Raw genomic sequence first — 14,828 nt, forward strand, 5'->3', positions numbered from 1 at the left:
GTCGAGGGAACAACTTCCACTGCACAAGAAACAACCACAGAATTGGTGACGACCACTGTAGAACCAACTACTACCACGGCTGCAGAAACTACAACAGTAGAGGTCACTACTCCCAAAACGGAGGCTGCAATTACACCTTCTGAGCAAATGACCACTAATGAAGCTACAACGACAAAAGCTGAACCAACTACCACCACTGAAGCTCAAACTACGATACCTGAGGCCACTACTACATCTGCACAAGAAACAACTACTCAAACTGTGACGACCACAGCAGAAGCAACTGCAACCACGGCTGCAGAAACTTCAACTGTAAAGGTCACTTCGACAACGGAGGCTGCAACTAGAACTTCTGAGCAAACGCCCACTACTAAAGCTGCAACAACATATGAACCAACTAACGCCACAGAAAAAATAACTAAGAGAGCTGAGGCAACAACTCACATGGCTGTAGAAACTACAACGTTAGAGGTCACTACCATAACGGAGGCTGCAACTACATTTTCTGAGCAAACCACCACTATTGTAGCTGCAACGACAACAGCTGAACCAACTGCCACCACTGAAACACAATCTACGATAGGTGAGGCAACTACAACAACTGCACAAGAAACAACCACACAGGTTGTGACCACCAAAGCAGAACCAACTACTACAACAGCTACAGTAACTACAACGGTAGAGGTCACATCCGTAACGGAGGCTGCAACTACAACTGCTGGGAAAATGACCACTACTGAAATTGCATCGACAAAAACGGAACCAACTACCACCACTGAATTTCAAACTACGACAGTTGAGGCAACTACAACAACTGCACAAGAAACAAACACAGAAGTTGTCACGACCACAGCAAAACCAATTATTACTACTACGGCTGCAGAAACAACAACGGTCGAGGTGACTTCCTCTACGCAGGCTACAACTACAACTGCTGAGGAAATGACCACTAGTGAAGCTGCATCGACAAAAATAGAACCAACCACCACCACTGAAGCTCAAACTACGACAGTTGATGCAACAACTACAACTGCAAAAGAAACAACCACAGAAGTTGTGACGACCACAGCTAAACCAACTACTACCACGGCTGCAGAAACTACAACAGTAGAGGTCACTACTCCCACAACGGAGGCTGCAATTACACCTTCTGAGAAAATGACCACTACTGAAGCTACAACGACAAAAGCTGAACCAACTACCACCACTGAAAAGCAAACTACGATACCTAAGGCAACTACTACATCTGCACAAGAAACAACTACTCAAGCTGTGACCATAACAGGAGAACCAACTACTACCATGGCTGCAGAAACTACAACATTAGAAGTAACTACCACAACGGAGGTTGCAAGTTCAACGGCTGAAGAATCTACCACAACTGAAGCTGCAACAACAACAGCAAAAACAACTACCATCACTAGAGGACTACATATGACAGCTGAGGCACCTTCTACAACTGCACAGGAAACAACTCTTCAAGCTGTGATGACCACAGCAGAACCAACTACTACTACGGCTGCAGAAACAACAACGGTAGAGGTCCCTTCCACTACGCAGGCTACAACTACAACTGTTGGGGAAATGACCACTACTGAAGCTGCATCGACAAACACAGAACCAACTACCACCACTGAATTTCAAACTACGACAGTTGAGGGAACAACTACCACTGCACAAGAAACAACCACACAAGTTGTGACGACCATAGCAGAACCAACCACTACCACGCCTGCAGAAACTACAACAGTAGAGGTCACTACTCCCACAACGGAGGCTGCAATTACACCTTCTGAGAAAATGACCACTACTGAAATTGCATCGACAAAAACGGAACCAACTACCACCACTGAATTTCAAACTACGACAGTTGAGGCAACTACAACAACTGCACAAGAAACAAGCACAGAAGTTGTCACGACCACAGCAAAACCAATTATTACTACTACGGCTGCAGAAACAACAACGGTCGAGGTGACTTCCTCTACGCAGGCTACAACTACAACTGCTGAGGAAATGACCACTAGTGAAGCTGCATCGACAAAAATAGAACCAACCACCACCACTGAAGCTCAAACTACGACAGTTGATGCAACAACTACAACTGCAAAAGAAACAACCACAGAAGTTGTGACGACCACAGCTAAACCAACTACTACCACGGCTGCAGAAACTACAACAGTAGAGGTCACTACTCCCACAACGGAGGCTGCAATTACACCTTCTGAGAAAATGACCACTACTGAAGCTACAACGCCAAAAGCTGAACCAACTACCACCACTGAAAAGCAAACTACGATACCTAAGGCAACTACTACATCTGCACAAGAAACAACTACTCAAGCTGTGACGATAACAGGAGAACCAACTACTACCATGGCTGCAGAAACTACAACATCAGAAGTAACTACCACAACGGAGGTTGCAAGTTCAACGGCTGAAGAATCTACCACAACTGAAGCTGCAACAACAACAGCAAAAACAACTACCATCACTAGAGGACTACATATGACAGCTGAGGCACCTTCTACAACTGCACAGGAAACAACTCTTCAAGCTGTGATGACCACAGCAGAACCAACTACTACTACGGCTGCAGAAACAACAACGGTAGAGGTCCCTTCCACTACGCAGGCTACAACTACAACTGTTGGGGAAATGACCACTACTGAAGCTGCATCGACAAACACAGAACCAACTACCACCACTGAATTTCAAACTACGACAGTTGAGGGAACAACTACCACTGCACAAGAAACAACCACACAAGTTGTGACGACCACAGCAGAACCAACCACTACCACGCCTGCAGAAACTACAACAGTAGAGGTCACTACTCCCACAACGGAGGCTGCAATTACACCTTCTGAGAAAATGACCACTACTGAAGCTACAACGCCAAAAGCTGAACCAACTACCACCACTGAAGCTCAAACTACGATACCTGAGGCAACTACTACATCTGCACAAGAAACAACTACTCAAACTGTGACGATAACAGGAGAACCAACTACTACCATGGCTGCAGAAACTACAACATTAGAAGTAACTACCACAACGGAGGTTGCAAGTTCAACGGCTGAAGAATCTACCACAACTGAAGCTGCAACAACAACAGCAAAAACAACTACCATCACTAGAGGACTACATATGACAGCTGAGGCACCTTCTACAACTGCACAGCAAAAAACTCTTCAAGCTGTGATGACCACAGCAGAACCAACTACTACTACGGCTGCAGAAACATCAACGGTAGAGGTCCCTTCCACTACAACTGTTGGGGAAATGACCACTACGGAAGCTGCATCGACAAAAACAGAACAAACTACCACCACTGAAGTTCAAGCTACAACTGCACAAGAAACAACTCTTCAAGCTGTGACGCCCAGAGCAGAACCAACTACTACCACGGCTGCAGAAACTTCAACAGTAAAGGTCATTTCGATAACGGAGGTTGCAACTACAACTTCTGGGAAACCGTCCACTACTGAAGCTGCAACGACAATAGTTGAACCAACTACCACCACTGAAACACAAACAACGATAGGTGAGGCAACTACTACAACTGCACATGAGACAAGCACACAGGTTGTGACGACCACAGCAGAACCAACTACTACTACAGCTGCCGAAACTACAACAGTAGAGGTCATATCCACAATGCAGGCTGCAACTACGACTGCTGGTGAAATGACCACAACTGAAGCTGCATCGACAAAAACAGAACCAACTACCACCAATGAAGCACAAACTGTTGCAGCTAATGCAACCACTACAACTGCACAAAAAACAACTTTTCAAGTTGTGACGACCACAGCAGAACCAACTACTACCACGGCTGCAGAAACTACAACAGTAGAGGTCATTTCCACAACGGAGGCTGCAACTACAACTACGGAGCAAATGACCACTACTGAAGCTGCAACGACAAAAACACAACCAACTACCACCACTGAAGTTCAAACTGCGACAGCTGATAGAACGGTAGATGTCTTTGCAACAATTTCTTCGACACTGGCTGGTGAAACCGCCTTCAAAACAATTACAATAGTGCCAACTACTGAACAACCTATCCCGGCGAGTTAGTGGTTTTTATTCTTGAATGTGTATCAGTTATTGAATGTGTTAACATGGCCTTTCGAAAAAAAACATTTGGCCATTATACTTGTTTTGTCCTCTTTTTATGTATACAATTCATGTACATTTTTGTATATTGAATATACGGTGAAAGCATTACGCATTCTTATTCTTATTTTTCGGCAGAAGAAATTATATATACTTTCTATGTATTTGTCACGTCAGCTGTTAACTTTTCAATATATACATGTACTATCAGTTTTTTTTTACTTTCAGATTTCCTTCCCTATGGACCAGATTCTTCGGATTCCATACTTGATGGCGATGACACAACAACTCCTAATCTACCATGTTTTACTAGTATACATTTTGTTGGACAAAAACATAAGTATTTGACTGTAAGTTATGCTTTGTATTTTTTTCACAGTTTTTAGTGCCCCTTAATACGTTTCAGACCATGCCGGATGGCGTTTTTTGTTTTTTGTTTTTTTTTGTTACGGAAGTATATTTGTAACATATATAAATGTGTCAACATCTCAGTACTCCCAGGGACTTACTATTACAGGGAATGATCACTCCTAAAACGTATATTATGTACAAATGTGAAAACAATACTTCCTCCCCAGTTTTCATACAAGTAAAACTGGTACAAAGACCTTAAAGCTTAAAGCCTATAAGATTAACATTTGACATATGCATACTAGGGGGATGAGAAAGTATTCAAGATTTTAGTTATATAAATTATAAAATTGACAAATTGATAATGACAGTTATGAAAAATCTGAGGAAGGGAGTGTTCTTAAAACACTAAAATATAATAAAAATGTCAAAATTTACATGTAAAATCAATGATTACTTATTATTTATCAGTAATTGCCACAGGGGAAATTAATGAAATTGGTCAACTTCCAGTTATTGATTAAGAATTTCAAACTCATTATTATGTAACAAAACTTTATTTATATCATTTTAAAGAATTAAGTTTCTTTAATCTTTTGATTTGTAGTAAATCTATTTGGTTAAACAGAAAGACACAATGATTAACAGCTTCCTGGAGTATAGTTTATAAATTAAAATTTTGATATTTTTTTCTCAAGACATAGGTACATTCATATAGGCATCATTTTATTGATATTCAAAACACACTTATTATAATTGCCATTGCCATTCAGCAGATTTTCTCTTTCATTTGGTATTAATTTCATTTTAATAGATGCAATAGTTTTCACAAACATTCAATCTGTGAACCTTAAAAAGAAGTGAATTTTTTGCTAATTTTTCTATAAAAAAAAACAAAAAATTTGTAATGAAAAATATTTATATTTCTCTGATTTCAAATAAATAAATAATATATGTTGCCATTCTCCAGTCTTATCTTGAATTTGGGACATCACTCATCCTAATCCAACGAGTGATTTTAACAAATACCCCTAGCGATGTTACCATATTTTCAACAGAGAAATTTGATGTATTCTAATTGGTTAATTAACAACCAAATAGCAACGGCAGTGTTCTATATAGATTATTACAAGTGACTTCTCCCTCAAATATACACGTTCAGCTGGCAATCCATAATTTATTGGCATATGTGCATGTATTCGAAAGTTTGGGCTGTTCAAGATCTCTAACTGTAGAATAGTTTTAAAATTAAAAGTTGGCTTTCATTGTGTACCATACTTTTTACAACGCAGTCGGTATAGTTTCGCTTTTTACCCTTTGAACTTAAAGACGCTCTTCCATGGAAACGCAAGTCACCAGAATGTAATTGTTTCCCGATTGGCCAAATAGTTCTGATTACTTAGTGGGGTTTAAAAAAAAGCTGAAATGTAGAAAAGTATAAGTAAAAGGAACAAATTTCACTGTGTCAGCTATCTTTATTTTTAAAGATTGTACTTGTTATATTTATATCCTTCAGAATAATCCAGGGAATAATCTAATATGATACAATTTATATATATTTTTTACATATATTACAGCTGTAAATTTCATCCGGATAGCACATATATCTTACAACTACTCGACAATAGTTAGGAAACTAACCATTTGATTTTATTGGAAGGCTAGGATCAAATTTGAAATAAAAAGACAGGATTGACATTTTAAAGAGATTAAAAAGCCAGGATAGGCCATAGAGAAAAATAAAAAGACATGTTCTATAACTCTTATATTGTTTATTCATATAAAAAAAATTCGGCGCTTTGCGACAGAGACAAGAGGCTGGACCTAAGAATAAAAAGGCAGGATGGAAAATAGGATCCTAGTCCCCCACATAAAAATCAAATGGTTGCTCCCTTACATAGAACTGTTTATTCACCAATAAAGGGCCCATAAAGGGCAGGATTACAATACATTTTTTTTTACATACAACAGTTTTGATTGAACATGTAAGTAAAGGACGAATGGTATATTATATAATGGCGTTTCACTCCCCTGGGTAGTTATGCCTCAATACAAGTAACTGATGAGTATGTTCGTCCAGTATTCCCTTTCTAGGTTCAGCGCTAGGGATATTTTTTGTTTTGACCACCATCGATGTTGGTGGTAAAACAAAAAACATCTCCAGCGCCGAATCCCAAAAGGGATTAATTCACCCTGGTATTTTAAGAAATTGTCTTGATTGAAAACAAAAGCACATCTTTTGATTACCGCTATAACCTTGGTTCCCTTGATTATTCTTTAAGAAATGTTTATTGTTAATTTCTAATATGGTGTACATGTAGGCATTGCCTAAATCAGCAAGCACCGTGAACTTTGCCATACGTATACCATCTGTGCAAGACTCATAAAAGTAATTATGAAACATACATTTTTGCTTCGCAACTACACTATTTTTATTTATATTTGAGCAGCAAGCAAAATCATTTTTAAATTTTTTTAAAATATCTGCCTTGTTAAATGATGGGGGAGGTTTTTTTCAATGAATAACTTCATAAAAAATGTTTTTCCAAAATCTCAACCACATACCCCCTTTCTCCACGCTTTCAAAATGGTCGATAACTTTATTACCTTTCCACAATACTTTATATTTTTTAACCCTTAATTTATAAGGGCATCTCTAGCAACATCCTTTTCAGTTTTGGCCAGTCAGATCAATCTGTGCAGATACCGGAAATATTACAGTTCTCCAAGACCATGGATGGTGGGAATATTTTACACATATCATGTGACATATACAAAATTCAGACGCAACTGACAGCTGTCAATCAGAATTTCAAATAATGATTGCCTTTCATATCTTAGAAAAGCTATACTTCGATTTGGATAATCTAATGTGCAACAGAGAGCAATGATCTCTTTTTGTATGTTATTTCTCTACATTCAACTTTTAGATCCATCAGAACATACAAAAAGAGATGTCTTGAAATGTGTGACATTGAATCGTAAAAAGAGTTCCACTAAAAATAAGTCAAATCAAAATCGAGGCAAATCATAATGCAGCCCATACCAAAAAACATAAACTGTCGTTGTAAACTAATGTTTGTATGAATGTCATGAATGATGAACACTACTTCATTTTTTTTATTGCTGCATTAGGATTTGGACATTATGTCACATAGTCACCTCTCAGTTCTTTCTTAAATAAAATAAAATTTAAATATGTTGGCCAAAGCTCTATGTATAAAAGGATTTTAAAATCTTTGCTGGCTATAATGCTAATATCGCTGTACGTTTATTAGTAACCACTAAATGCAAGTCCTTCTGTTGTTTCAGTTTTCAACCAATGGTTTAGTATGTATGGGATGCCGCTACAGTTCCTATACTCCAGTACAACTTGATACATTCCAAGGGCATGATATTATTGCTCCATTCTGGTCTGACCTGATTGTTAATGCAAGTTCGCACCATAATTTGTATTATCATGTATATACCAATGATGATGAAGCAGGAAACAGAACACAGATTGACAATATGCTGAAAAAGGTTACTGATTCTGTAAACTATTATGTACAAAGGAATGATTTTCAAGCCTCATGTGTTTATATTGCAACATGGGAGAATGCTGGAATATATGGTTCTCAAGTAAGATATTAGATTTATCACTTTTGAGACAAGGATATACCTATTTTAAGCCATGTTAACTTTTTTCCGACAAGTCCGTATACTTTTGCTTTTTACCCTTTGACCTTAAAGATGCTCTTCCATGGAAAGGCAAGTTTTCCTATCGCAATTCTGTTTTCTGATTGGCTGAATACTGATAACTTAGTGACGTTAAAAAAAACTGCATGCCAGGTGTTATATTTCCTGAATGAAAAGTAGAAATTTATAAGTAAAAGAAAGAAGAAATTACTGCGTCAGCTATTTTTTTTTTTAAGATACAACTTGTTTATATTATCTCTACCACCAGTGAGTAAAACATGCAACATCTGTGACATCACACTAATATGTTTTATGATGTTGTGTTCATTCTAAGAAAAAGCAGCTGACAGGGTGTTCTAAATTGCCATTGCTTTCACAAAATTAATTTTAAAAGTGAGAAAAAGAATCACACACCCTCTCTTTAGAGAACTTGTCAAACAGGAAATTGAATGAACATGTTTTATAACTATGTACTTACTTAACAGATCCCTTATACCTTCAGCACTGTTGTCTGCTAATCATTTAAATTATAAATATCTACAGATTTCTTGTATAATTTATTTCTATTTTTCAGGATAATGTAACTTTCCAGTTTGTTTTGGCTACAGATGGATCTAAAACATACAGCTACACAACATATGGATCTGTAGATGTACGACCACCGACAGGAAGACATGTGTCCGTCGGTTACGTGGGAAAGGAGGAATCACGGTCAAACATTTTCTCATACACAGATGCTGCTTTCCATTTATCTGAATTAAGGGGCAATACTTGGGATGGTAAGATGATTTTGTAAATAGCACTAGTATTTGAGAGATGTTTTTTTCCTGAGGAGACCACATGGTTTCTGTTGGTTTCCCATGTCCATGTCAATGTACATGCTGACTACAACTCCCATCTTATATATTGGAGTGTATTTTCTACATGCCAGTAATGTAATGGACAGTAAGTCAGTGTTGGATAGGAATTACACCTCTCACAATGATTCAATTTAAACCATAGACATTGATCAAATACAGTGTCAGTTCAGGGGTTTCTGACAATAAAACCAGGTTGGCATATGTTTTTTATGTACACAAAAGCTAAGGAGCTAAGAATAATACTGTAGTTAGCTTGTTTCTTAATTTTATGCTACACTGAGTATATATTATGTGTTTTAGTCTTGCAGCAGTTGATATATATGTATACTGTAGGCTGCAAACCACTAATTCAGATTACCAGTACTCTCTATGTTAATTTGCTCATTTTCAGGGGATCCTCAGTATATCACCTGAAACATACACATGTACTGCTATGTCACTCAAAATTTCACTAGGGGTTTACTACCTTGCAGTGCAGCACTGAGACTCGGAACTCATCTACCCTTAAAATATCCTGGGGAATCCTAAAAATTCTTAATTTAGACCATCTTTTTTTATAGTTCCACCAAATTAGTTTATTTAAGTTTGAGGTAGCATACTTTCAGCTCAAAATTATCAGAATAAAATTCCCTTTTGGAAAAAAGTTCATCCATTTAAAACTATTATCAACTTTTTTTATAATGGCATGCTAAAGGGACTACTTTGTACCTTGGCGTAGGACTTTTTTTGCGTACATTTTAAATTGATGATGCAATTGGTGGTCTGCAACCTATATGTATACTGATGTGAAAATTAATTCTTAATCTTTTTTGGTATTTTAGTAATAGCATCTGTATATTCAATAAAGTCTTTTTTATGAAATTTTTAATTTAGGTTTGTAGAAATTATTTAAAGAAGGTCATTTTGATTCACCATATTTTAATTATCAAGATGTAGATCTAAAAATATACATTGTCTTCTAACCAATGTCTAATATTTTCTCCAAATAGTCATTGATTTTATTTATTTTATTGTATAAACAATCTTCCCTTTCAGCTTCTAAAGGAATATATTTCATTTCTCTCAATCAAAGAACTTTTGACCCATCCCCAGCAGCTGAGTGTGTGATGTGGTACAGACAAAACCTAGCATCTAATACAAATAGATTTCTAAGCATTTTAGCTTCCCTGGCTGAGAACCAGTGCCCCTGTAATCTTAAGATGATGGCTTTTGAATCCAGATTTTTCCTCGTAGGAACCCGCTATGGAGCAAAGTGTTATGCAAATAAAGGGTCCTCGGCAACCAGTGTGAGTTTAGCACAAAAAACATGAAAGTTTATACGTGGAAAACTTTACTTGTTTGAGACCAGATTTAATTTTCATGGTTGCATCAAAGCATGATTTAAAATTCTTATTTTAAAATTTTTTTTAGATTACTGTGACAGTACTTTTATTGGTTGGTGCCAATTTTAGTGGTTTGGGAAAAAAATGATCAGTTCATGGATTCTTGAATTTGTGGATTTGACAACTCAATCGTACAAAAGAATGGAAAATGTCCTTTTCGTGGGGAAACAAATTTCATGGCTTATTAAACCCACCAAATCCTCGAAAATTGGTACCCCATGTACAATAATAATTTCACAGTAGTACAAAGCAGGGTTTGTTCAATTGAGTCATTCTTGTCCGGAAATGCATTAGACGTTAAACCATAATTAATCATTCAACCAGTCACTGTGAAGTGAAGATGTGGGGTAAAAGTCCACAAGACAACCACCCATGCAGTTATTAGAGAGCTCTCTCTAGTTTCACATGCACTAAACAATAACGTCTCTTTGTCCTTAATGAAAGAGTGAATAAATGAAATGTTCATGTAGCAGTACAAGTACATACCAACGTAAATCAATAAGTAAATTTTGGACTTAAATATTAGGGACAACACAACCATGTGGTAAGTTTCTTACTTGAGGCCAATTACTCATCATTTTCTATCATTCTTCATTCTGTTTACTCCTATAACTTAATGCATATATGACATGATCCCACCTCAAAGTACAAAGTGACCCTCAAATCTGTTTTTTGGCAAAGGAAACACTCTGACTACCTGTATGTTAGTCTATCCATCCATGCATATGTTTGTTAACATTTTTCTCTTGTCTATGGTTTTGGATTAGACCAATTCCAACATGTTATCTATATTTTGCAGATATGTTGTTATCATCCTGATTATGGCTCTCTCTATACAAGTATACCTTACGCAGGCAGTATGGTGACAGCCAGCCCATTTACAGAGTACCGTCAATACTACACAGATAATGTTCTACCTAAGGAGAACTGTTGTGATAAATCTAACCAATGTCACCTATATTACAAAGTGCGACCTATGGGAAAGTGTTATCACAAATCTCCCTACAGTTTATGTAAGTATGATAGTATCTATACCCACAAATCTCCCTTCAGTATACATTTATATAAGTAGGATAGTATCTATACCCACAAATCTACATACAGTTTATGTAAGTAGGATAGTATCTATACCCACAAATCTCTCTACAATTTATTTAAGTATGATAGTATCTATATCCTTAAATCTACATAAAGTTTATGTAAGTGCGATAGCATCTATACCCACAAAGCATATATTTTATGTAAGTATGATAGTATCTAGATCCACAAATCTCCGTACAGTTTATGTAAGCAGGATAGTAGCTATACCCACAAGTCTCTCTACAGTATATATAAGTACGATAGCATCTATACCCACAAATTTCCCTACAGTTTATATAAGTATGATAGTATCTATACCCACAAATCTCCATACAGTTTATATAAGTATGATAGTATCTATACCCACAAATCTCCATACAGTTTATATAAGTATGATAGTATCTATACCCACAAATCTCCATACAGTTTATATAAGTACGATAGTATCTATACTCACAAATCTCCGTACAGTTTATATAAGTACGATAGTATCTATACTCACAAATCTCCATACAGTTTATATTCATGTAAGTAAATTAGTAACTTGTCATCTGTCTATTAAAATAGTCTTTCGTTCATTCATTTTACAAAACAAATAACTGTTGAATTGGTCATGGTTCATCATCCTTCAATCAGCAATCCATCAATACCTGTACATTGCACAGATCAATAATTGTATGCATAATTTGATGCAATTTGAATTTTTCAGGGTTTTTTAATTATTTTTTAGAATTTTCATTTTGTTATATGCAAGTTTATGTATGGTTAATTAAATTTGTATTTTAATATTTTCATGAAAGTTAAATAAATATAATTAATAACTAAAGATGTAGCGTATAAAATTTTAGTCTAAGTATCTTAGCCGTTTTTTCCTATAACCATTCTCTGAAAAGTAAAAAAAAATAGACTGCCAAAAGGCAATACAACAATTAACAAAAATATTTGGATATTTTCCACTCATGAAAATCAATGGTGATCGGCTAATATTGTAAGGGTTATTTTCCTTGGAGATCGAAATCCATGAATTTGTTTTGTCAGAACTCACACACCTACATTTTCAAACAGTACACCAAAAGTTACGCTAATGATTCCTTTAGACAGATTTAGGAACATGAAACACTGCTATTCTATTTTTCATGACTCTGTACAAAAACAAAAGTTATTAAACATATTTTAAAGAGGAAGCTTTTTTTTAGGTTTTGCATGTGGAGAACTACGTATCCATATAGATACTTTAGATCGACTTCAGTATACCTTCAATGGGTGGGGAGAGTACACAATGATGAAAATTAAGACTTCTATAATTGAGTATGAAGTACAGGCCAGGACTGACTTGGTTCCAATAAGAAGTGGTTCAAAGAAATCAAATTCTACTGTCTTCACTGCTTTTGCTGTTGAAGAAAATGTAAAAACAACTCTACAAGTAGAGTTGGCAAGTGATTTAAAGAGTAGGTACTAAGTCAACAACTTAGTAAATATTTCATATGTTATAAATATTAGACAATGTTTATAAAATGATCTACATGTTTTATTGAAGTAGAACACTTAGAAGGTAAAACAATTATAATTATAGTTTTGCTAAAAGGAGATATCACAGATTTTGGTTTTTATTAATCACTATGCTTGTCTGTCCAGAAGTTATTCTGTCTGTTAGTATTTTTATATGGAAGTGGTTATAGTAATATAATTGTTTCAGATGCTTATGAAGGGAGATAATCCTTTGAAGAGGTTTTATAATCATGTTTAAAGTTTGTATGGACAACTACTTATTTAATTACTGGAATTTAATGGAACTATTCAAAGGGTAAATAATATCTATAATTGAGTATAAAAGAGGATGATTTTTCTCCCATGGTATTACTAGTGTATCATGTAAATTATGCCATTTGAGGTTCTTTATTGTATGATACATGTATATGTTTATAGTGGTGGGATGTATCATTTTTGTGATCTTTCCCACAGTTTTTGCTAGTAATTATATAGGAATATTTAAGTATTCTTTGGTCCTATCAAATTATTTCAAGCCAGATTTTAATTCAAGAACAGTTCAATGCTGTAGAGTAATACAAACTCTGTATCTTGAATTTACATTATAGCCTGGGCAGCAGAGACATTTTACATTAGTAATTTAAATATTTATTACATTTTATTATTTTCCAGCCATGTCGGTGTTTGGAAATGGTAAAGATATTACTAAGGAATTCTATGACAAAGAAACAAAATTTAGTAAATTTATGGATGGACTGGTTCTCAGACGTGGTAAAAACTTCACTTTACTTGCTGCATTCCCAGGATCAGGTATTTATTTTTTTTTATCAGCAAATTGTCCATTTTTCCTTTAATGTTTCTACCTTTATATCTTTGGTTTTGGTTGTATCACAAAAATATCGACCAAAACAATCAGATGAAAGCATGGAAAAAATTTGGTTTGGTAGTCCAATAAAAATCAATTTTCATAATTAGGATGTGCTTCTGATGAATTATTGTCATCTACAATGTAAACAACCCAGGATGAGTGCAATATTTTAAAAACTAATTTTATTTTAAGAATATTAAAAAATAAGATTTCAATAATTATACATTTTAAAAATGATATAAATAAATAAAAAACGCTGGGAATTAAGAGACATTCAATTCATCTGTCATTTGTGAACTTTGTACTATCATCCACTCCTAACATATTATTAGAACAGGGCTGTACAGCGCAACAAATGACCATGAAAAATAGTTGGTATTGAAATGTAAAAAAAAAAAACTGTTTGACAAAAAACTAATTGCTGATCAACAGAATCATAACTGCCTTTCTTTTTGATACTGACTGTATTACGTGAATATCTTAAAACTGGTTCTTGACTCTTCTTATTTTACAAGGTGACTGTTTAAAATCAGCAACGCTGTAATAGTGGCAAGGTTATCTATGTTCTACTTATATGTTTCTTCTTGGAATTTAGTAAAATATGCCATACATTCTATTGAGTATGCCAAAGTATTTTTATGAATCATTATGGGAAGAGAATCTTAATTTAAAAATCTTGGGGTTTTATTCTAAATTCCAAATTCCCCTAACATATACTTTGAGTATTTTATTTCCACATACTTTATTAAACCTGTCTTTATTTTAGGTATTCAGATAGCAATTCAAGTTGGCACTCGGCTTTTGACATTGTCAGCAACTGTTCCAAAAAATCTAAAAGGCAAACCAAGTGGATTGCTGGGAAATTTTGATGGTAACAGTGAAAATGAATTCATTCCAACAAATGAGACTGTGCAATCTGAAGAAAGTGTAAGACCAATGATGAAGGATGGTAGAAATTTCTTGCAAAAATGTGAATATGACTTCTTTTTATATCCC

General features: G+C 35.4%; 1 protein-coding gene across 1 annotated transcript in view; it reads left to right on the plus strand.

The window, feature by feature from the left end:
* The first annotated feature begins 3,018 nt into the window (after window positions 1–3,018).
* The window catches only part of LOC148611781 (uncharacterized), a 43,680-nt gene continuing 31,870 nt past the window's right edge, over window positions 3,019–14,828 (plus strand). Inside the window, exons 1-9 of the mRNA XM_088595326.1 lie at window positions 3,019–4,081; window positions 4,354–4,475; window positions 7,789–8,097; window positions 8,729–8,933; window positions 10,050–10,300; window positions 11,196–11,409; window positions 12,673–12,924; window positions 13,637–13,774; window positions 14,599–14,802. Coding sequence (XP_088451452.1) covers window positions 3,019–4,081; window positions 4,354–4,475; window positions 7,789–8,097; window positions 8,729–8,933; window positions 10,050–10,300; window positions 11,196–11,409; window positions 12,673–12,924; window positions 13,637–13,774; window positions 14,599–14,802 — 2,758 coding nt within the window. The remainder of the gene's footprint in view (window positions 4,082–4,353; window positions 4,476–7,788; window positions 8,098–8,728; window positions 8,934–10,049; window positions 10,301–11,195; window positions 11,410–12,672; window positions 12,925–13,636; window positions 13,775–14,598; window positions 14,803–14,828) is intronic.

The sequence above is a fragment of the Perna viridis genome, chromosome 7 (assembly GCF_037379345.1).
Source record: "Perna viridis isolate PV_CMFRI_1.1 ecotype Kerala chromosome 7, ASM3737934v1, whole genome shotgun sequence".
Taxonomy (NCBI): Eukaryota; Metazoa; Mollusca; class Bivalvia; order Mytilida; family Mytilidae; genus Perna; species Perna viridis.